The following is a 24,895-nucleotide window of genomic DNA, read 5'->3' as shown; positions in this document are numbered from 1 at the left end:
TTTTGTGATGTTATGGCCCTGGGAATGTTTATAGTCGGTCCACCGACAGTCGAGGGGTGGAGCTGGTGAACCAGTTGGCTCAGAGCAGGGCTGTAGTGTGGTGTGCTGTGCTGTGCTACTGCTCAGGCTGCCAGCATTCACTCCAGTGTCGAGGCTCATGCTTGTATAATGCTACTCCCCCTGGGTGAGACACCAGAGGGTGAGACCCAGCACCCAGTGAGGGAGGGAGGGAGTGGGTGTCTATAACCTCAGGGTGGGGTGGGGTGGGGTGGGGTGGGGTGGGGAAAGAGACACATTGAACCTGTCAGGCTGCAGAATGAATTCCCTGTGACACAAAGCAGATGAGTGTGTTTGCAGATGAGATGAGACATTAAGCGCACAATATTATTTTTTTTGCCAGAGTTACATTTTGGGATGTGGATTTATAATTTAGATTAAAACCCAGTAGCTGCGATGGCCCGTGAAGACAAAGTCAAGCACCTTATCAGGATGACCCAAGAAGGGTGCCTTGGCCTCCTTCGAGAAGAGCTGGGTAAGGACGAGGGCGTCAGGAATGTGATGCTGAAGGGGCACTTTGGGAGCTCGGGGGACACGGTGCTGCATTATGCGGCCAGGCACGGGCACCTGGAGATCCTGAAATACCTGGTGGAGGAGCTTGGCACCGGCGTCGAGCTGATCAACCGCGATTACAAGCGGCCCCTGCACGAAGCAGCGTCCCTGGGTCACCAGGAGTGCCTGCGGTACCTGATTTCCCAAGGGGCAAGGGTCGATTGTTTGAAGAAAGCCGATTGGTGAGTGGCTGCGCTGTGGGATGATCTGCACACCAACAACAAATTGCATTTGTGGAGTGCCTTCCAACGGAGTCAAACTTCCCACGGCGCGTTATTAAACAAAATTTGACACCGAGCCCAGGGACGGATTAACCGTGGGCCCCAGGTCCACCAAAGAACATCGGCCCATCAAATAAATGTAGGAAAAAAATACAAGGCCTCCCAAATAGGCTGAATAGAATAGACAATAAGAGGAAAAACAAGACCGAGGAAAATAGATTCACTTGTTTATACCTATATACAGTACTAATGTATACACTAATGTACCTATATACACTGATGCACCGATATACAGAAGTACCTATATACACTGATGTACTGATATACAGCAGTACCTATATACACTAATGTACCGATATACAGAAGTACCTAGATACATTAATGTACCTATATACACTAATGTACCGATGTACAGAAGTACCTAGATACATTAATGTACCTATATACACTAATGTACCAATATACAGAAGTACCTATATACAGAAGTACCTATATACACTAATCTACCAATATACACTAATGTACCGATATACAGAAGTACCTATATATACTGATATACAGAAGTACCTATATATACTGATATACAGAAGTACCTATATACACTAATGTGATATACAGAAGTACCTATATACACTCATGTACCAATATACAGAAGTACATATATACACTGATGTACTGATATACAGAATACAATATATACTAGCCTGTTTTATTTCTCATGTTATTGAGAGAAATTTGCATATATGTATAGGAATCTAGTATTGCAATGTTACTAGAACCAGAATATATGCTTTCATTGTTGAATATACCGGCCTATGTTTCCATACGCAGAATCAGAATCATATACGTAATGTAATGAACAGGAACAAATAGAACTATCGGCCCATTTGGGTCAGTTTGCCCCAGGCCCATCCGGCCCTAACCGAGCCACATGCGAAATTAGGACAGGTGTCCAAAAGCTTGGTCAAAGAGGTAGGTTTAAGGAGCATCTTGAGAGAGGTAGAGAGATTTAGGCAGGGAGTTCCAGAGCTTGGGGCCTAGGCAATGGAAGGCACAGCCACCAATGGTTGAGCGATTATAATCAGGGATGCTCAAGAGGGCAGAATTAGCGGAGCGCAGACATCTCGGAGGGTTGTGGGGCTGGAGGAGATTACAGAGATAGGGAGGGGTGAGGCCATGGAGGGATTTGAAAATGAGGATGAGAATTTTGAAATCGAGTCGTTGCTTAACCGGGAGCCACTGTAGGTCAACGAACACAGGGGTGATGGATGAGCGGGATTTGGTGATAGTTAGGACAAGGGGCAGCCGAGTTTTGCATGATCTCAAGTTCTCGACAGCGAGCAGTATGGCATGTGTAACTCTTGGCGCATTTAAATCTCATTTGTTCTGCCTCTCTTGAAGTCTTGCTGCATCATCAGCTGTTCCCCAGCCAGGTGGACAAGTCATGGCCTCCCAACTTCCCTCTCCGGTGGTTGTAAATGATCCCATGGCACTACCCTGTATTTCAAAGAGTTATTCCCGGTGTGCTGGCCAATATTTAAACCCATCACTGAAGCATGATCTGATCATTTATTTAATTGATGCTTGTGGGAGCTTGCTGTGCGCAAATCGGGTGCCGAAATTCCTACATTACAACAGTGACTACACTTCAAAAGAACATAACATAAGAATTAGGAACAGGAGTAGGCCATCTAGCCCCTCGAGCCTGCTCCGCCATTCAATAAGATCATGGCTGATCTGGAATAATATGATGGAATAATATGATCAAGAGCAAGACATCGGGCCTGAAGGTGGACAGCATCATGTGATTGGCCCAGGAGTCGGAGCAGCTTATTTCAGAATACATCACTGTGTGCCTGGGAACATCAATTGTGGAGGCACCCTGCAGCACTGTGCTCGCAGCAGGGAGACACTAGATGGCGCTCGAGAATGGTCTCAACAAAAAAAACACAGATTCTGGAAATTTGAAACAAAGACAGGAAATGCTGGAAATGTTACAGCCAGCTTCTCCGGGATTAATATTCCAGATGTAGACCCTTCGTCACATTGGGAATAAATTAAACATTGAACACACTTTACAAAGCAAAGGGGGGGAATTATAAATATCACACAGCCCACACACACACCCCATATACACACACACACCTCACACATACACCCCATATACACACACATACACCCCATATACACACACATACACCCCATATACTCACCTCACACACACCCCACACACACACAGAACATACACAGCCTCCCCCACACACACTCACATTCACACTCACACACACACAGAACATACACAGCCCCCCCACACACACACACACACCCCACACACACCCCCCCCCCCCCACACACACACACACACACACACACCCCGCACACACACACACCACATACACTTCGCACACACATACCACATACACTTCGCACACACATACCCCTACACACACTCACCCCTACACACACTCTGCACACACCCCAAACACACTGCCCCCGACACACACCCCCCACACACACACACACACACACAACAAAGAAAGAAAGACTTACATTTATATAGCGCCTTTCACGACCACCGGACATCGCAAAGCGTTTTACAGCCACTGTACTTTTGGAGTGTAGTCACTGTTGTGATGTAGGAAATGCAGTAGCCAATTTGTGCACAGCAAGCTCCCACAAACAGCAATGTAATTTTGTTATGTTGATTGAGGCATAAGTATTGGCCAGGACACCGGGGCTAACTCCCCTGCTCTTCTTCAAAATAGTTCCATGGGATATTTTACGTCCACCTGAGAGAGAGCAGACGGGGCCTCGGTTTAACGTCTCATCTGAAAGACGACACCTCCGACAGTGCAGCACTCCCTCAGCACTGCACTGGGAGTGTCAGCCTAGATTTTTTGTTTGTGCTCAGTCCCTGGAGTGGGATCATCACCAACAAATCCAATAGGGAATTCAAGAGTAACTTCTTTACCCAGAGCGCGGTGAGAATGTGGAACTCGCTGCCACAGGGAGTGGTTGAGGCAAATAGCACAGATGCATTTAAGAGGAAGCCAGAAAAACACATGCGGGAGAAAGGATTCAGAGATTATGCTGATGGGGTAAGATTAATTAATGTGGGAGGAAGCTCGTGTGGAGTATATAGAACAGCATAGACCTGTTGAGCCAGAGGACCTGTTTCTGTGCTGTATAACCTATGTGAAACTAGGTTTGGAGGAAGTACGTGTAAATTGCTAGGAAGCAGTATTTGTGGCCCTGGATAATGTGGGAGACGGAGAATGGACAGGTGGTATTCCTGGTCCATACGACTCAGGGGACTGGTCTGAACGACTCTGTATTAGACCGAGTGATGCAGTTACCCACTGAACCACGAGGGTTGGAGGGGGAGAAGCTCCTTAAATGCCTGATGGGCTAAACTCTCCGAACCCCTTGCAGGACACCACTGATGATGGCGTGCACGAGGAAAAACCTCGGGGTGATTAAAGACCTGATTGAAAGCGGAGCGAGCCTGACCCTGAAAAACAAGGACGGCTGGAACGGTTTCCACATTGCCTGTCGCGAGGGCACTCCGGAAATTATCCAGTACCTTCTCGAAGTCAGTCCAGGCATCTGGGACGTGGAGAGCAAGATAAAGAGGACTCCTCTACACACTGCAGGTGAGGTGAACAGGGATGTGTTGTGGTATTATAGATGTGTGCTTTGTACTGGATTGTATTGAACTCATTTTTCTCATTCATAAAAGTTTATTGTAACATAGGAACAGGAGGAGGCCATTCAGCCCCTCGAGCCTGTTCCACCATTCAATTAAGATCATGGCTGATCTGTATCTTAACTCCATCTACCCGCCTTGGTTCCGTAACCCTTCATACCCTTGCCTAACAAAAATCTATCAACATCAGTTTTGAAATTGTCAGTTGACCCCCAACTTTGACAGCTTCATGAGGGAGAGAGTTCCAGATTTCTACTACCCTTTGTGTGAAGAATGCTTCACGATATCACCCCTGAAGGGCCTAGCTCTAATCTTCAGGTGATGCCCTCTTGTTCCAGACTCCCTCCCACCAGAGGAAATAGTTTCTCTCTACCCTATAAACGGGGAAGAACATAAAATACGATTATCAAGGGAAGGTTTTTTTTTTGGTTGGTAAAGCTGAGGTGAAGGGTCAAGGCCCGTGATGCCTCAAGAGTGAGAAGAGTAAAAGAAAAGATGAACACAGGTCATGTAATGGTTAAGTGACTTCAAGATTGGGTTTTAAAAGCCTATTGATTGTAGCAGGAAGGGAAGACAAGGAGCCAAAGGTGTTAATGATTCAAGCTTGCTCCACATAAATCCTGCTCCCACAGGCAAGCCCTTCCCAATGAACAGAGATGTGACCTTCCGCATAAAGTAACTTTGAGTCGCGACAGAACCCATTTGTGCACTGGAAACAACAACAACTTGTATTTATATAGCGCCTTTAATGTAGTGAAACATCCCAAGGTGCTTCACAGGAGTATTATGACACTGAGCCAGATAAGTAGAAATTGGCGCAGGTGACCAAAAGCTTGGTCAAAGAGGTATGTTTTAAGGAGTGTCTTGAATGAAGAAAGAGAGGTAGAGAGGGGGAGAGGTTTAGGGAGGGAGTTCCCGAGCTTGGGGCCTGGGCAATAGAAGGCACGGCCATCAATGGTTGAGCGATTATCATTAGGGATGCTCAAGAGGGCAGAATTAGAGGAGCGCAGACCATCACGGGGGGTTATGGGGCTGGAGGAGATTATAGAGATAGGGAGGGGCGAGGCTCTGGTATGACTTAAAAGCAAGGATGAGAATTTTGAAATCGAGGCATTGCTTAACCGGAAGCCAATGTAGGTCAGCGAGCACAGGGACAGTATAGGATATCACAATACACGCCTGATCTTTCTGATTGAGAGTAAAGTAACACTGGAAAAATCACACCTTCTCAGGCTAAAAAGCACCAATTGGAGTTTATTAAGAAGGAAGATTAAAGAAAACAGCAGTCACGGCCAGCTTTCCCACGCTCCTGATCATTGGCCAGCCGAGTCGGAGGTGGTGGCCACTCTGCCTGCCCGCCTGCCTTCCACGGTCTTGTCCGGGAACATGCGGTGAGCGCCGCTGCACTCGACTCCCTCCGCGACCGCTGTGTGCTGCAGGTAGTGTGTGTGGACCGGACACCGGTAACAATATTATTATTGAAGGTTATAAGTTTTCTTTGTTTTATAGTTTAGCTGTGCCCCCTCTAAACTTTTGTTTCTTTTTAGTTTGATGACACTGGGGCAACCCAGTGTCTCCTTATTGGTTAGAAAAGGCAACACTTGGCCTAATTGATGGTGACATTTCGTAAATCCTCTCATAACTTGGATCGCATGTTTGTGGTCAGAAGATAGATGGGAGAACTGAGCTGCATTGAACATTGCCAAGTACAGAAACACGAATGACAAAAATTGACCCAGTCATAATTTCCTTTGCCTTTGAAGTCCAGAGGAGGCCCGCGATAGTCAGAACTCTCAATCACAAGGTACCTTGTTGCTAGGCAGCTCCTGATTGGTGGCTGGGCTGGTGCCATCACCAACCGAAAGACAGCGAGTGCCCCCTTCGTAAAGGGCCACAACCAATAAACTGCAAACTGAACCAAAACTTTTAAAAGAAACAACAAATTAAATTAAAATTTAGTTCTGGGGGAGTGATGAAGCACTCCAGTCCCTCCGATGCCCACAGATTGTTGAAGGCCTCGAGCTTACCCGTGGACACCGCATTGTCCATCCCCAGGGATACCCGGGCGCAAATGAAGCCGGGGGAGAGAGGAAGGCAGTCGGGCCCCCCTCGACTGCATGTTGGCTGGACCTGCTGATGGCCAGGCCCAGGAATAGTCTTGACGAGGAGGCCCTCCGGAATCTGCCCGCTCCCCTCCGCACCATGTGACCAAAGATCAGGCGCGCAAGACTGAAGTACAGTCAGAAATAGTGGAACAGAGGGCTGCATCCTCTCTTATTCTATGTACAGCTCCTGTGCTATCACTGATGAGAAACTTGGAGCTTGACAGGGTAGAGGTAGGGAGGATGTTTCCCCTGGCTGGGGAGTCTAGAACCAGGGGTCACACAGTCTCAGAATAAGGGGTCGCCCATTTAGGACTGATATAGGAGAAATTTCTTCACTCAGATGGTGGTGAATCTTTGGGATTCCCTACCCCAGAGGGCTGTGGAGGCTCAGTCTTTGAGTATATTCAAGACCGAGGTCGAGAGATTTTTGGATATTAAGGGAATCGAGGGATATGGGGACGGTGCAGGAAAGTGGAGTTGAGGTAGAAGATCAGCCATGATCTTATTGAATGGTGGAGCAGGCTCGAGGGGCCGATTGGCCGACTCCTGCTCCTAATTCTTATGTTTTTATGTAAGCTCTGTATGCTCCCCAGGTGGCTCTATAGATTGCAATCAAGACCATGGTTTCAAAACAATCTTAATGGCACACAGCCCTTGCATGTTGAGCCTCCCAAGAATTTGACATTTTAATTGGGAGAGGAGAATATTTGTCCTTCAAGCATGGAAAAGGATTTGTCCTGAATAATTTATGAAAACTGTCGGAGCTCACAATATGTCGAAAAAAGACAGATCGGCTAATTGGCCAGGGGAGCTGGGATTTAAAAAAAACATTTTCTCTCCTCTTTCCCCTCCCGCGCCCCCCCCCGGAGATATTGACTCCCTTGCTAGGGTACAGTCCCACAAGCATTGGTCACCCTCTAACACCTCATCTAAGTCAACAGTCTCCATGTGGGCACGGTAGTGTAGTGGTTATATTACAGGTACAACATCTGAAATCCGGCAAACTCCAGACCAAGGCCGTGCCGGTTTTTGGATTTTGCCGGATTTCGAACCTCGCTATTGGCGCTCCTCACCACCTGCCGATCCACCGCTCCTCACTGCCCGCCGATTCTCGCCGCCCGTGGCCCCCCCCGGCGCTGCATCTTATACCAGTTTTTAGCGGTTTCCTCATCCCTCACCGCCCGATGTCGCCATCTTGGCCGCCTCAAAAATGTCCGGTTTTCGGACAATTCCCGTTTTTGCACAGCTGGATTCGAGATGTTGTACCTGATCTGGAATCATAATCGAGAGAATGTGAGGTCAAATCCCACCATGGCAGATAATACAATGTGATAAATGACCAGATAGTCTGTTTTGGTGATATTAGTCGAGGGATAAATATTGATCAGGACAACAGGGAGAATTAACCTGCTCTTCAAAGTTTTACGTCCACCCGACAGGGCAGATGGGGCCTCAGTTTAACATCCCTCAGCACTGCACTGGAGTGTCGGCCTAGATTTTTGTGCTCAAGTTCCTGGAGTGGGATTTGAACCCACAACCTTCTGACTCAGAGGCGAGTGTGCTGCCCACTGAGCCACAATACTGTGCATTGTTTTTGTCGAAGTGATATTTTTTCCAAAGCGACAAATCATTTGGACACAGATGATGTTGTGTATTTGACTAATGCAATTTTAGGGGAAAAAACGTTTGGTAATATGGTCTTTCAGCAAACACACAATGCCCCTTTGAGACGTGGCTGTTTGTGGACAGTGTTGCAAGAACAGCACCAATTGATTCAGTTTGCAAATTTCTTTTTTCATTATTCAGCTATGCACGGGCGCTTTGAGGCTGCAGAGCTGCTTCTAGAAAGGTAAACTCCTTTTTACAGACAGGAAAAACTCGTTTGCTGAAGTACGCTGTGTAATGAAATGGTGGTAGATACAGAGTCCAGTCATAAACCTTGTGTAGAAAGTGCATCAGCTGATGGCTTGGTCCGTGCATGATGCCAGCCTGGGTTTCGCAGTGTCCAGGCCAGGCTGGATATTTGAATTCCCTGCTCCCCTGTTGCCTGCAGCGTTGAAGGTATGGGCACTGCTGATGTCCCACCTGGAGATGGGGGTCAGAGCGGGTGATATTTGGTCTGTTTTGGTGCCCGAGCTTTGGCCCTGCGCCACAGATATTCCAACGTTGGTGGAAATGCGTCCAAGAATATTCCGCCGTGCTTACTTACCCACATCGAGGTTTGCGACAGTGCTGGTGTGGAATGGTTCGAGTACAATTTCCTCTCATTAAGCGTATTTTGCTAATAAATACTGTGGCAACCACAGCGGGTCAGAGGCTGGGTATTCTGCGGCAAGTGTCTCACCTCCTGACTCCCCAAAGCCTTTCCACCATCTACAAGGCACAAGTCAGGAGTGTGATGTTATACGCTCCTCTTGCCTGAGTGAGTGCAGCTCGAACAACACTGAAAGCTCGACACTATCCAGGACAAAACAGCCCGCTTGATCGGTACCCCATCCACCACCTTAAACATTCACTCCCTCCACCACCGTGGCTGCTGTGTGACATCTACAAGATGCACTGCGGCAACTCGCCAAGGCTTCTTCGGCAGCACCTCCCAAACCCGCGACCTCTACCACCTAGAAGGATAAGGGCAGCAGGTGCATGGGAACACCACCACCTCCACGTTCCTCTCCAAGTCATACACCATCTTGACTTGGAAATATATCGGCCGTTCCTTCATCGTCGCTGGGTCAAAATCCTAGAAGTCCCCCCGTAACAGCACTGTGGGAGCACCTTCACCACACGGACTGCAGTGGTTCAAGAAGGCGGCTCACCACCACCTTCTCAAGGGCAATTAGGGATGAGCAATAAATACTGGCCTTACCGGAGACACCCACATCCCATGAAGGAATATAAAAAAAACTATTGCAGCCTTGTTGTTCTCAAACTGTAGGGACAGGTTCCTGTTGTCACCATAATTAAGATATGGGTCTGATGCCCTGGCAATATCCTCATTGTGTTGGAATACTGGTGCTGACAAGGGTCCATTGTGTGTGGAAATCAATGGAAAATGCTGCTGGTACACAAGACTTGTTCGTGTTTTTAAAGCAGTTTTTTTTTTTGTTAGTGAGGTTTGGGAAATTCGATTTAGCAAAACCGGAATACAATATTTGGAGACAAGAAGCAGACCCCGTTTATTGCCCGTCCCTAGTTGCCCTGAGAAGGTGGGGTGGGTCTTCTCCTTGAACTGGTGCAGTCTTTGTCCACACGGTGTTAGGTAGGGAATTCCACGATATTGACCCAGCGATGATGACGGAACGATGCTGTATGTCCCAAGTCAGGATGCTGTGTGACATGAAGGGGGAACTCGGAGATGATGGTGGCCCACAACGTTGCATATCCTTCTTGGTGGTGGAGATCACAGAGAAGGGAGGTGCTGTTGAAGTAATCTTGGTAAACTCTGCTGCCCGTGTCCTAACTCACACCAAGTCCCGTTCACCCATCACCCCATGTGCTCGCTGACCTACATTGGCTCCTGGTCCGGCAACGCCTCAATTTTTTAATTTTCTTCCTTGTTTTCAAATGACCTTCATGGCCTCGCCCATCCGCATCTCTGTAACATCCTCCAGCCCTACGACCTGCCGAGATCTCAGCGCTCCTCCAAATCTGGCCTCTTGCACATCCCCAATTTTAATCGCTCCACCATTGGTGGCTGTGCCTTCAGCTGCCTAGGCCCTGGAATTCCCTCCCTAAACCTCTCCCTTCCTTTAAGAGGCGCCTTAAAATCCTCCTCTTTAACCAAGTTTTTGGTCATCTGCCCTAACATCTCCTTATGAGGCTCGGTGTCAAATGATTTTTTCATAACACCCCCGTGAGGCACCTTGGGACATTTTATTACATTAAAGGCGCTTATATAAATGCAAGTTGTTGTTGTAAGTTGCTGGGTAGCAGCTTGTAGTTTGTATGTACTGCAATCGCTGCACTGATGGGGAGTGGGTGGATATTGAGTCCAATGGCCGGGGCACTATTCAAGCGAACTGCTCTATCCTGGATGGTGTCTCACTTCTTGAGTGTTGTTCAGTCTATATCATCCAGGTGACTATTCCATCACACTCCTGACTTGAGCCTTGTAGATAGTGGAGAGGCTTCAAAGGGTCACTTGTCACAGAGTACTCAGCCTCCGACCTGCTCTTATGGCCATGGTGTTGATATGCCTGGTCTAGTTGAGCTTCTTGTCAGTGGTGACCCCGAGATATTGTGGGTGCGGACTCGGCGATGGTGAGGCCAATGGGATGGGGGAGGGGGGGGAGGGGCCTTGGACTTTCTCTTGGTCGGAACGGTCATTACCTGGCACATACGTGGCGCGAACGTTGCCTGCCACTTGTCAGCCCAAGTCTGGATGTTATCCAGGTCCTCCTGGCATGAGCTGCAAGGAGGATTCTATGAGGCTGCAGAGCGCCTTGGATAGGTTAGGTGAGTGGGCAAATGCATGGCAGATGAAGTATAATGTGGATAAATGTGAGGTTATCCACTTTGGTGGTAAAAACAGAGAGACAGACTATTATCTGAATGGTGACAGATTAGGAAAAGGGGAGGTGCAAAGAGACCTGGATGTCATGGTACATCAGTCATTGAAGGTTGGCATGCAGGTACAGCAGGCGGTTAAGAAAGCAAATGGCATGTTGGCCTTCATAGCGAGGGGATTGGAGTACAAGGGCAGGGAGGTGTTGCTACAATTGTACAGGGCCTTGGTGAGGCCACACCTGGAGTATTGTGTACAGTTTTGGTCTCCTAACCTGAGGAAGGACATTCTTGCTATTGAGGGAGTGCAGCGAAGGTTCACCAGACTGATTCCCGGGATGGCGGGACTGACCTATCAAGAAAGACTGGATCAACTGGGCTTGTATTCACTGGAGTTCAGAAGAATGAGAGGGGACCTCATAGAAACGTTTAAAATTCTGACGGGGTTAGACAGGTTAGATGCAGGAAGAATGTTCCCAATGTTGGGGAAGTCCAGAACCAGGGGACACAGTCTAAGGATAAGGGGGAAGCCATTTAGGACCGAGATGAGGAGGAATTTCTTCACCCAGAGAGTGGTGAACCTGTGGAATTCTCTACCACAGAAAGTTGTTGAGGCCAATTCACTAAATATATTCAAAAAGGAGTTAGATGAAGTCCTTACTACTAGGGGAATCAAGGGGTATGGTGAGAAAGCAGGAATGGAGTACTGAAGTTGCATGTTCAGCCATGAACTCATTGAATGGCGGTGCAGGCTAGAAGGGCCGAATGGCCTACTCCTGCACCTATTTTCTATGTTTCTATGTTTCTATCAGAGGAGCTGTGCATGGAGCTGAGCACTGTGCGATCATCCACCTCACCCCACTGGGCGCACGGCCCTCCACAGATACGCTGGGGCGGGGCGGGGAGGGGATCAGCCAGGGTATGTGTGTTAGCAACAGCGGAGGAGAGGGTTGGCCTCAGCTGTGACCTTCCGTGCCCCATGGTTGAATAACCTACATTCACCTGAACCGAGGCTCGGGCGTGAAAAGTGGGCGATTAATTTATTCGTCAGAGCGTTGGGAGCTGCAGCTGATGTTCTGGGTTGTTTGTAGGTGCGGTTACAAGCCGGATGCCAAAGACAGCTGTGGAGTCACACCGTTCATGGACGCGGTGCAGAATGGGCACATCGAGATCGCAAGGCTCCTGCTGGAGAGGCACAGGGTGGGCTATGTTCTGACTGTTGCTAAGTAGAGGTGTAAGACATGTTAGAATTCCAGGGTGGGAAAACTTAGATTAGTCTGTATTTCGAGCATAAGAGCAGGAGTAGGCCAGTCAGCCGCTCGAGCCCATGGAAGCAGTGCTGAAAGCTGTCACAGCTTGGACAAACATTACATAGTACATAGAATGTACAGCACAGAAACAGGCCATTCAGCCCAACTGGTCTGTGCTCCACACGAGCCTCCTCCCACTCTGCTTCATCTCACCCTATCAGCATACTCTTCTATTCCTTTCTCCCTCGTGTGCTTATCCAGCTTCCTCTTAAATGCACCTATACTATTCGCTTCAACCACTCCCTGTGGCAGCGAGTTCCACATTCTCACCACTCTCTGGGTAAAAAGGTTTCTCCTAAATTTCCCTATTGATTTATTGGTGGGTATCTTATAATTATGGCTCCTAGTTTTGGTCTCCCCCACAAGTGGAAAAACTTTCTCTTGAGTCTACTCTCAAACCCATTCATAATTATAAAGACCTCCATGACATCACCTCTCAGCTTTCTGTTTTCTAGAGAGAAGAGCCCCAGCCTGTTCAATCTTCCCTGATGGGTCTAACCTCTCAGTTCTGGTATCGTCCGTGTAAACCTTATTTGCACCTTCTGCGGTGCCTCTATATCCTTTTTACAATTATGGAGACCAGAACTGCGTACAGTACTCCTCATGTGGACTAACCACAGTAAGATTAAGATGTTTCTGTGTGCGAATGTATATAGCTTTAAGTGCATTGGCTTAAAGTGTTGGTGGTACCAAAACTTCTAAAACTGTGTTTGTACACAGAGCATGGTACAATGGGGAATCCTGCAACGAGGTGCTGTAATGTCAACACAACTGCAGCTATAAATTTGTTATTTTAATCTTAATTTTAATAAACACTGAGATTAAAACTTTGAAAAGTGCGTTGAGGGGTAGCTGCACTGCTGCAGATGTATCTCCCGCACCCTCCTCCATGCTTGCCAATGACGTAGCAATATGGGAGGACAGACGCACCAACGTTAGCGTCCTCGACCAGGCCAACATCCCCAGCATTGAAGCACTGACCACACTTGATCAGCTCCGCTGGGCAAGCCACATTGTTCGCATGCCAGACACAAGATTCCCAAAGCAAGCGCTCTACTCGAAACTCTTTCACGGCAAATGAGCCAAAGGTGGGCAGAGGAAGCGTTACAAGGACACCCTCAAAGCCTCCCTGATAAAGTGCAACATCCCCACTGACAGCTGGGAGTCCCTGGCCAAAGATCACCCTAAGTGGAGGAAGTGCATCCGGGAGGGCTCTGAGCACCTCGAGTCTCATCGCCGAGAATATGCCGAAAACAAGCGCAGGCAGCGGAAAGAGCGTGCGGCAAACCTGTCCCACCCACCCTTACCCTCAACGACTACCTGTCCCACCTGTGACAGGGACTGTGGCTCTCGTATTGGACTGTTCAGCCACCTAAGAACTCATTCTATGAGTGAAAGCAAGTCTTCCTCGATTCCGAGGGACTGCTTATGATGATGATGAATATGGTGTTCGCTGCACCACTGTTTCAGAGAATTTGCCTGGGTGAAAACTCCTTCATATGATGGAATCATCTGCGATTGCCCACACGCAGAGCTGCTGGTCTCAGTCATGTCGGAGCTCGCTCTTGTTATTGCCTATAGGAATGCACCAGGCCGAGTCTGTTTAACAGCAACATTAGCATTGCCCTGTTAATCTTCTTCTTAGGCAGTCCCTCGAAGCGAGGATGACTTGCTTCCATCAAAAAGGGATGGTTCACAGGTGTTTCAATGAAGGACCTGATATTCCAGATCCCAAACTACAAGTTGAAGAGTGGAAGATACCTGTGCATGGATTGTTTTAACGTGTGGTGGCCGTTGCACACCAGCCACCGCACGGGCTTGACAGAGCTAGATCTTGGTTCAAGGATTAACCAAGACAACTGGAGACCAGCTCTGCTGCACGGACCTTGTGCGCACACATATCGCAGTGTGGGCTGGCCCTGGGCCCTTGCCTCTTCTGGGCCCCGAACTCACGCCTCTCCTGTTGGTCGCGAGCCTATGACCTCTCCCAACAGACGATGGTGTGTGGCAAGGGGAAAGAACACCCCATAGTGATATACCTATTGCTATCACTCTCTCTCTCCCCCTCCTCCTCTCTCTCACCTCATCAGTCTCTCTCTCTCTCTCCACGTCTCCTTGTTGCTCTCTTCCTCTTCTCCTCATCTCTCTCTTCCTCTCCTTTCCTCGTCTCTCCTATAATCCCTCTGTTTCCTCCTCCCACTCTCCCTACTTCTATCTCTCTTCCCACTCCCTTTCTCTCCTTGTATCTCTCTTCCCCCTCTCTCCTTGTCTTCAGATTTTCTCTCCCCTCCTCTCTCTCGCGATTTTGTTCAGCCATTAATAAAGGAGGCAATACACAAAAACATTCAGAAATTGCCTCAAAATGGTGCTACATTTCATACTATTGGGCTTTTTAATTGCACTTCTATAACCAGCCCTGGACACCCATATCTGGGCAGGTAGATGATTGAGTGCTATACCTGCATAATCACCAGGAACTTGTGTGTATAGTGTTGACAGGACCTAATTTAAGTACAACTGCTTCGAGCATGAGTGCAAAAGCTGTCTGGAAAGTTGGGTGGGGTTTAATAAAAGCAGCAATCTTGCATACCAGTTCTCTGCACATTTTTCAGATTTGTTAAGTCTGTTAATTGGGCAAAACCAATTGGAAAGTTACATAATTAAATAGAATTTACAGCACAGAAACGGGCCATTTGGCCCAACTGATCTATGCCACCATTTATGCTCTTCCCACCCCTCTTGATCTAATCCTATCAGCATATCCCTCTATGCCTTTCTCCCTAATGTGTAAATGCATCTACACTAATCGCCTCAACTACTCCTTGCGGTAGCACGATCCCATTCTTAACACTCTCTGGGTAAAGAGAAAGTATCAGTTAGGATGATGGTGCTGAGAATTATTGTCTGCGGTTCAGGCCTCACGGTAACCCACAAACCCATCCTCTGTTTCAGGTCAGTTTCTCAGCCACTGACGCCCTGGGGGCTCAGTCACTGCACCGAGCGGCGGTAACAGCACAGGATGAAGCTGTTCACTTCCTGGTCACAGAGCTTGGTGTGAATGTAAATGAGAGCGCCACGGATCTAAAACTAACGGCGCTGCATTACGCGGCCAAGGTCAGTTGTCAAGCGATTAGTGTCAGGAGTAATTACTGAGGAGTATTGTGTAAACCACTCAGTTTCCACGGCAGCAACACTTCTGCAAAGATCCAAATGGCCACCCAGAAATACGTTTACCCTCACCCATTAAAATGTCATCTTACTAAAGGTTTTACAAAACCATTTGGTAGAACAAGGGGACTACAACAATTAAAGAGACAAAAATAGGGTTCCTTGTCTTCACGATTATAAGTATGTTAGGGTAAATCTGTGTGTACGTAAACTAGAGGTGATCGAAAACTCGGCTGCCCATGTTCTAATTCGCACCAAGTCCCGCTCACCCATCATCATCATCATCTCTCTGCTCACTGACCTACATTGGCTTCCGGTTAAGCAACGTCTCGATTTCAAAATTCTCACCCTTGTTTTCAAATCCCTCCATGGCCTCACCCCTCCCTATCTCTGTGATCTCCTCAAGCCCCACAACCCCCCAAGATGTCTGCGCTCCTCTAATTCTGCCCTCTTGAGCATCCCCTGATTAGAATCGCTCAACCATTGGTGGCCGTGCCTTCTGTTGCCTGGGCCCCAAGCTCTGGAACTCCCTCCCTAAACCTCTCGAACCTCCTTCAAGATGCTTCTTAAAACCTACCTCTTTGACCAAACCCTGCCCTAATTTCTCCTTGTGTGACTCGGTGTCAATCTTTTTGTCTCATGATACTCCTGTGAATCGCCTTGGGATGTTTCACTACGTTAAAGGCGCTATCTAAATACATGTTGTTGTTAAAAGCCACATTAGCCAATGTGCGACTGTGATCTGGAGTCCCAGACCATGGAACACGTCACATCAACCTGCCCGCTGAGATCTGTTGTGGGCGGCTTCTCAGTGTTTCTCCACTCGGTATCTCAGGAGACCATCGAATGGAGAGCCAAACTAGACATCCCGTTATAAGCTTTTCCCGTCATACAAAACAAAAACAAACGTCTCTGGGATGTCTTCATGAAATTTCCTTCCTTGGCAATTATTCTGTGGTTAGCCAATCCAAGTGGCTGGTTGCAAGGCTTACTCAATGTGAACGTCTGACCAGAATCTATTTTTGTTCTTGGTTTTAATCCATGTCTGGCTGCCCATAATACAGCTCATTGTGTGTTTCCATGGAATCCTGCACGGGTCTGTTTAATCTCAATTCCACTCAGTCATAGCAGTCCGAAAGTCCAATTTTCAATTCATGTTAGATGTTCAGCCGAATGTGGTTGGAAAGTGTGAACACCACTGAGAGGAGACTTGATTCCCAGGCCGTCAGCCATTGTTTGCTGCAATGTTCATCTGCTCAGATTCTGCATAAGAACATAAACAGGAGCAGGAGTAGGCCATTTAGACTTTCGAGCCTGCTCCACCATTTAGTAAAATCATGGCTGATTCTACCTCAACTCCACCTTCCCGCAATATCCCTTGGTTCCCTTAATATCCAAAAATCTATCAATCGCTGTCTTGTATATACTCAATGATTCAGCCTCCACAGCTCTCTGGGGTAGAGAATTCCAAAGATTCACATCCTTCCGAGTGAAGAAATTTCTCCTCATCTCAGTCTTAAATGGCCTTATTCTGAGACTGTGACCTCCTAATTCTAGACTCCCCAGCCAGGAGAAACATCCTCTCAGCATCTACCCTGTCAAGCCCCTTAAGAATTTTACATGTTTCAATGATATCACCTCTCATTCTTCTAAACTCTAGAGAATATAGACCTAGTCTACTCGATCTCTCCTCATTGGACAATCCCCTCATCCCAGGAATCAGTCTGGTGAATCTACGTTGCACTCCCTAACACTACATGTTACAGACAATTTTCAAACTCGCAGCTTCTGCATTGAGGGGCTCCAACGTATAAATGTTAGGCTTTCTATTCATCCGACCTCCACCAACAGACAGCTTATATATGTACCGGCTGAGGCAGTAACCTAGGTTTTCTGATTGGTGTTATTTTGACGTTGGCGGTTAAGATAGACTACTGCCAGTGTTAAAATAGCGCAATCAGAAAATCTAGACCACTGTCTCTGGTGGTACATATATAAGCTGACTGTTGGTGGAGCTCTATAAGAATATATATAATAGGGTTGGCTGGTAGAGTATCTGTACAAAGATGATGTTATAAGAAGTAATTATCATGGTTTTAGCGGGGAAAGATCCTGCCTGACAATCCTCCATAACGTTTTTGAGGACATTATGCATCATGTGCAATTCACTATGACGTAGTTGGCTTGGATTTTCAGAAAGCTTTTAATAAAGTTCCACATGAAAGACTTTAATTAAACATGAAAGTCACGGGAGTCCCATGTTGAAGAAGTGACTGGAGAGTGGGTTAGCGTAATGGCTGGACAGAACTTCCACCCACCACTCCTCCCCCCCCCCCCCCCCACCACAACTCACCCCCCCTAACCCATCATCCTAGGTCGGGGATAACTAGGCACGCAGGGCGAGCTCCCAGCTAGATTCCCGCTGCCAAGAAGAAAGAAAGGCTTGCATTTATATAGCGCCTTTCACGATCACTGGATGTCTCAAAGCTCTTTCCAGCCAATGAACTACTTTTGGAGTGTAGTCACTGTTGTAATGTAGTAAATGCGGCAGCCAATTTACGCACAGAAAGCTCCCACAAATAGCAATGTGATAATAACCAGATAATCTGTTTTTAGTGATGTTGGCTGAGGGATAAATATTGGCCAGGACACCAAATAGTGCCATGGAATCTTTTAAGTCCACCTGAGAGAGCATTCGGGGCCTCGGTTTAACTTCTCTTCTGAAAGACAGCACCTCCGACAGTGCAGCGCACCCTCAGCACTGCACTGGAGTGTCAGCTTAGATTTCTGTGCTCAAGTCTCAGGAGTGGGACTTGAACCCACAACCTTCTGACTCAAAGGTGAGGGTGCTACCCACTGAGCCACTGGTTGAGGGAGGGAGCCCAACACAGCAAGTAAGGGAAATGGGAAAGTGCTGACACTGGGGAAATCACTGCAGCAGTAGAAGACCTCTGCCATGTGGTTTAAAGAGGCAGAAGTGGACTAAAGAATGGGAACAGAGAGTGCTAGTGACTGGTGTTTTGTCAGTGGGGGAGGGGGAACTCACGGCGCTGTGTCGTGTCCCACGCCTGCAAGACCATCAGCAGGCCGGGGCCATTGGAGGGAGCTGCGTGCGGCGGCATACCACTGCAGGGAGCAACGCGTGCTGCTGCAGGAGGGCGAGGGCTAGGAAGCCAGGTCGCTGATTGCAGTGTGGGCCGCCACAGCAGGAGGGGCGAAGGAGCGACAAGAGTTCACAGAGGGGTGACCAGGGCCTAGGAGAGGCGTGAATCTGGGGCCCAGAAGAGGCGAGGGCCCAGGGGCAGCACGAGCCAGCCCGCACTGCAATATGTGTGCGCGCTCGGTCTGTGCAGCATAGAAACATAGAAAATAGTTGCAGGAGTAGGCCATTCGGCCCTTCGAGCCTGCACCACCATTCAGTAAGATCATGGCTGATCATTCACCTCAGTGCCCCTTTTCTGCTTTCTCTCCATACGCCTTGACCCCTTTAGCCGTAAGGGCAGAGCTAGTCTCCAGTTAGTCTTGGTCAACCCTTGCCACTGGACCAAGACCTAGCTCTGTCAAGCCCGTGTGGTGGCTGGTGTGCAACGACCACCACACGTTAAAAAAAATCCATGCACAGGCATCTTCCACCCTTCAACATGTAGTCCAGGATCTGGAATATTAGGTCCTTCATTGAAACACCTGTGAACTCATCCCTTTTTGGCATGGAAGCAAGTCATCCTCGCTTCAAGGGACTGTCTATGATATGATGATTAGTGTCCCACGATGGTGAATGCTTAAACTTCTTGCTTTTGATGTTTCTTTGTCTTTATTGATAGTCATAAGCATTCAATTACCACACAAACTGCATCAGCATTTGATACCTTGTCATAGAATCATAGAACAGTACAGCACAGAAGGAGGCCATTCGGCCCATCGAGTCTGCGCCAACTCTTTCGAAGAGCGACCCAGTTAGTCCCACTCCCCCCGCTCTTTCCCCATATCCTTGCAATTTTTCCCCTTCAAGTATTTATTCAATTCCCTTTTGAAGGCTATTATTGAATCTTTATATTACTATAACATAGGCTAGAAGATGGACACAGCAGTATAATATGTGCAGTGTACTTACCATTAAAGATGCCTTTTATGTTGTTTTTAGAGTAAATACTCTCCGCTAAGAGCAGCCCACAGGAAGAAGGATGACTAAATTTGTTTACTTGCGAATTATTTGCAGCAAGTCTATTCATCGTAGAAAATGCACCAAACCTGTGCTTGTTTTTGCTGTCTTTAAAGGAGGGGCACGCTGGCACTATCGAGACTCTGCTGACATTAGGAGCTGACGTACATGCAAAGGATGTCAAAGGTCGCTCTGGTAAGTTCTTTACTTTAATTCACTCGGGAAGCCACGTGAAGCACCAAGGCCGACTGGCGCAGCACACCACCACAACTGCGGAAGGTTGGGCGCGGCCAAAGTGGGCGCTTGCTCTGGCTGCCCGCTTCTCTTCCGCAGCTGTATCCACGCCCGGGTGTCCCCGGAGAAGAGGCACGCAATGTCTGCCCGTATGCTTGAGGCCTTCCGAGACCAGTGGTCACCGGAGGGACTGGAGTGCAGAGTGGATACAGAAAATACAGTGATGATTTGCTAAGTTTCCTTTATAATTTGGAGTTTATTATTTGTGCGCCTCTTTGAAAAGCGGTCACTTTTGCCACATTGATTGTGACTGATGAGATAAATCATCCTAATTGGCAATCAAGAAGAGGTCAAAAAAAAAAGGGAAGGAAACGAGATTTCATTTAGTTTTCTTTCTGATAAAAAGACAAGGCCGCCTCGCACCTCAGAAGACAAAAGGGGGCCTCGATTTCCCTTGGTTTGGCAGCGTAACGGCTGTGCAGGATTTCCACCCACCTCTCCGCCTCCACCACAACCCAGCTTCGTTGGATATATTCAAGAGGAAGTTAGATGTGCCCCTTACGGTTAAGGGGATCAGGGGGTATGGAGAGAAAGCAGGAATGGGGTACTGAAGTTGCATGATCAGCCATGATCATATTGAATGGTGGTGCAGGCTCGAAGGGCCGAATGGCCTGCTCCTGCACCTACTTTCTATGTTTCTATGTTTCCTGGCTCGGAGTTAATTAGCCACTGCAAGTAAGGGAACTGGGACAGTGGGGACATCACTGCAGTATCAGGAAATCTCCACCATTTGGTTTAAAGAGCTCCAAAGACAAACATGGCCACAGTTTTTTAAGCCTTGGCCTACAGAGACAAGTACCAGGGCTTACTTGAAGGTCGAGGAGGCCTCAACTAGGCCCAATCCCTCCATCAGAAGACTTCTGACATTTTGGTGCTACCTCAATAATAAATTAAGTATCCCCAAATAAATGTGGCTTTTCCTCCAGCTTTTATGGTATTTCTTGGTACGATTTATATTTCCGCATTAGAGAGCCTAGGCACATCTCCCATTGGCTTTCTACATGAATAGCTCCTGACATGGTCACTAGAGAGCAAACAGGAGAAGTCTGAGATTAGAAATGGAGGAGATAGGTGTTATGAGTCTGGTGCGTTATTACCACAGACCATTGGTAGTGGGTTCTCTCTCGCAGTTCTCCAAATGGTGAGCCCCAATATCACTCAGTTCGCCAGAGAGTGGGATGGTGGCGAGCTGAGGTAAAGTCTTGCCCAACGGGGACCGAGGAGAGGTCAGGTGGTTAAGCAACACCTCGATTTCAAAATTCTCATCCTTGTTTTCAAATTCCTCCACTGCCTCGCCCCTCCCTATCTCTGTAATCTCCTCCAGCCCCACAACCCCCCGAAATATCTGCACTCCTCAAATTCTAGCCTCTTGAGCATCCCTGATTGTAATTGCTCAACCATTGGTGGCCTTGCCTTCTGTTGCTAAGGCCCTGAGCTCTGGAACTCCCTGCCTAAACCTCTCCGCCTCTCTACCTCTCTTTCCTCCTTTAAGACGCTCCTTGAAACCTCCCTCTTTGACCAAGCTTTTGGTCACCTGGGCTAATTTCTCCTTGTGCGGCTCGGTATCAAATTTTTTGTTTTATACTACTCCTGTGAAGCGCCTTGGGACATCTTACTTTGTTAAATGCGCTTTATAAATACAATGGGCCGAAAATTGCGGTTGGAGGCTTCCTTCGTACGAACTCCTCTGACCTGAAAAAAAATCTACGAAACTACCTTTTGGTCCCGGAGCAACGTAAGATTCCAGTCGGAGGCCTTCATTCGCTGCGCAGCGCACGGGAAGATGTCTTCCATGTACAGACGTCTATGTTGGTCACGTGGGCCTGGACCACCAGTCACTATCTAGTATTCTCCTTGATAATAATGGGAGCTGTTTTTACGAGCTCCCATTACTACCAATGAGAATAACCCCCCCCGCCCAAAACAAGAAACACAGCACAATAAATTTAAAAAATCACCTCACATATTTAAAATTAATTGAAATAAAATGTTTTAGAAAAAATATATTTTGGGGAATTTTTTAAAAAAGTGTTTTAATAAGGTTAAAGATAAACTTACTTTAATGGACAGGGTTTTTAATATAAATATGCGTGATCACATTTAATTTTTCCATGTTTTAAAAGTGTAACGCTGGTAAAAGTAAGCTATGCGCCTGCTTTTATCTGGAGTAAAAGTTTGAAGGACATTCGCTGGGCAAGAGTTGGGATAGTCCAATCTCTGCCGCACGGATGTCTTTCCTGCAGGAATGTGTTGGATCTACATAAGAACATAAGAATTAGGAACAGGAGTAGGCCATCTAGCCCCTCGAGCCTGCTCCGCCATTCAACAAGATCATGGCTGATCTGGCCGTGGACTCAGCTCCACTTACCCGCCCTCTCCCCGTAACCTTTAATTCCCTGTCTGAAGAGATTTTGACAGATCGTAAAAGCCGGTTCTCGGCGCATGTGCATCGTGCCCCGAGAACTGGCCTTTTGCAAGGCCTCGCTGGGTGCATGCGCACTTCATACGGACCGGCGAGGCCGCTATTTTACGGCCCACGTTGTTGTTGTTGACCTGTACAATAGCGGCTGGTCTAAGAGTGAAATAAGCAATAGCTGGGAACAAGTCCCTTACCTGACTCCTTCCTCAAAGTGACTGCGGTTTTGTGACTTGTAAAACGGCCGCTCAAGAAGAAAAAAAGCGAAGTAAGAAACGATATTTTTAAAAATCTATAAATACAGGAAAATTAAACCATGAACACAAAAAGAGGAAGGAAATGAGTCGAAACAAAAGTAGTGTTTATATTTTCACTTGCGGTGGTTGTTTAAATCTGTTTTCTGATTATGCCAGCTGTGGCTCAGTGGGCAGCACTCTCGCCTCGGAGTCAGAAGGTTGAGGGTTCAAGTCCCACTCCAGAGTCTTGAGCACAAAAATCTAGGCTGACGCTCCCAGTGCAGTGCTGACGGAGTGCTACTCTGTCGGAGGTGCCGTCTTTTGGATGAGACGTTAAAATGAGGTCCCGTCTGCTCTCTCCGGTGGACGTAAAAGATTCTATGGCACTATTTTGAGGAAAAGCAAAGGAGTTATCCCCGGTGTCCTGGGGCCAATATTTAATTCCTCTGCCAACATCACTAAAACAGATTATCTGGTCATTCGTGTTTGTGGGAGCTTGCTGTGCACACATTGGCTGCCACCTTTCCTGCATTACAACAGTGACTACACTGCAAAACAAGTACTTCATTGGCTGTAAAGCGCTTTGAGACGTCCTGAGGTCGTGATAGGTGCTATATAAATGCATGTGTTTTCTTTCTTTCCAGCTTTGCACATGGCCTGTGCAGGCCAGCATGCCAAGTGCATAAGAGTGCTCCTAGATGCGGGACTAACTGAGGCTGCAGATAACAGTGGAATGCTAGCAAGGCAGTTGCTCAAGAATCCCGAAGCACTCAAGCTTCTGGAAGGCATTACTGACACTAAATAAAAGATATTCATCCAACTCCATTTGCAGTCAATTTCTTTCAGCTTATTGGTGCTACTCTGAAGGTACGACGGGCACAATCCTGCTCCCCGCCGCCACCCAGCTGCTGCCTTAGGCCTCGGAGCTTGACCATTGTTTCTTCCCCGCTCCCGCCCCCTCCCACCCCCACTCCTCTCGTGGCCCCTGTCGCTTCCTCTTTGCCTGATTCCTGCCGCCGAACTAAGGAACTGTTCCTTTAGTTTCTTGTCGCATTTGCAGCGCTCCCTTCGAACGTGGCTTCCTGCTGGGAGACTGCAGCCAGTGAATTCACCCGCAGTTCTCGCGATACTCCTGCACTTAGAAATCAGCGTGATATCCAACTTAACATGCGCAGTGCCACGAGAGGGCCACCATTCTCCTTCAGGTGTCGGGCAATAAATCTAGGCTGACCCTCCAGTGCAGTGCTGAGGGAGTGCTGCACAGTTGGGAGGTGCCGTCTGTCGAGGCCCAATCCGCCCTCTCAGGTGGACGTAACAGATCCCATGACGCTATTTTGAAGAAGAGCAGGGGAGTTATCCCCGGTGTCCTAGCAAATAGTTATCCCTCAATCAACCTAACAATAAAAAAACAAGGTAGCCAATTCAATATCACATTGCTGTTTGTGGGAGCTTGCTGTGCGCAAATTGACTGCCGTGGTTCCTTGGCGGTAAAGCGCTTTGGGACATCCTGAGGTCATGAAAGGCGCCATAAAAATGAAAGTTACTTCACACTGCAAATTTCTTTGTCACACTTTTTTTTTAATTACATAGAATGTACAATCACGCCTGAGCTTTCTGACCTACATTGGCTCCTCGATTTCAAAATTCTCATCCTTGTTTACAAATCCCTCTATGGCCTCGCCCCTCTCTATCTCTGTAATTTCTTTCAGCCCCACAACCTAACAAGATGTCTGCGCTCCTCAAATTCTGGCCTCTTGAACATCCCTCATTATAACTGCTCAACTATCGGTGGCCGTGCCTTCAGTTGTTTGGGCCCCAAGCTCTGGAACTCCCTCCCTAAACCTCTCCGCCTCTCTACTTCGCTTTCCTTCTTTAAGACGCTTCTTAAAACCTACCTCTTTAAACAAGCTTTAGGTCATCTGCCTTAATTTCCTCTTCTGTGGCTCAGTGTCAAATTTATCTGTTTTGTCTTGGAACACTGCTGTGAAGCGCCTTGGAACGTTCTACTACGTTAAAGGCGCTATATAAATAAAAGTGATTACTATTGCGGCTCAGAAACAGGCCATTCTCATCCTTGTTTACAAATCACTCCATGGACTACGCCGGCATTTGTGCTCCACCCGAGCCTGCTCCCAGCCCTCTTCGTCTCACCCCATCAGCATATCCTT

The 24,895-nt window shown here is 47.7% G+C and overlaps 1 protein-coding gene across 2 annotated transcripts; it reads left to right on the top strand.

The window, feature by feature from the left end:
• Positions 1–286: 286 nt before the first annotated feature.
• Positions 287–23,547, top strand: ankrd16 (ankyrin repeat domain 16). 2 transcript variants are annotated; one of them, XM_070896569.1, is made up of 7 exons: positions 287–791; positions 4,263–4,483; positions 8,448–8,490; positions 12,236–12,344; positions 15,407–15,568; positions 19,898–19,976; positions 23,372–23,547. In XM_070896569.1, exons 1-7 carry the CDS (start codon positions 454–456, stop codon positions 23,530–23,532), a joined length of 1,113 nt encoding a protein of 370 aa, XP_070752670.1. In that variant the 5' UTR covers positions 287–453; the 3' UTR covers positions 23,533–23,547. The 2 variants fall into 2 exon arrangements, with proteins under 2 accessions (XP_070752670.1, XP_070752671.1); XM_070896570.1 differs by lacking the exon at positions 15,407–15,568.
• Positions 23,548–24,895: the final 1,348 nt, after the last annotated feature.

This window comes from Pristiophorus japonicus, chromosome 13 (assembly GCF_044704955.1).
Source record: "Pristiophorus japonicus isolate sPriJap1 chromosome 13, sPriJap1.hap1, whole genome shotgun sequence".
Taxonomy (NCBI): Eukaryota; Metazoa; Chordata; class Chondrichthyes; family Pristiophoridae; genus Pristiophorus; species Pristiophorus japonicus.
The sequence above is the reverse complement of the archived record's forward strand: the minus strand, read 5'-3'. Positions and strand labels throughout refer to the sequence as shown.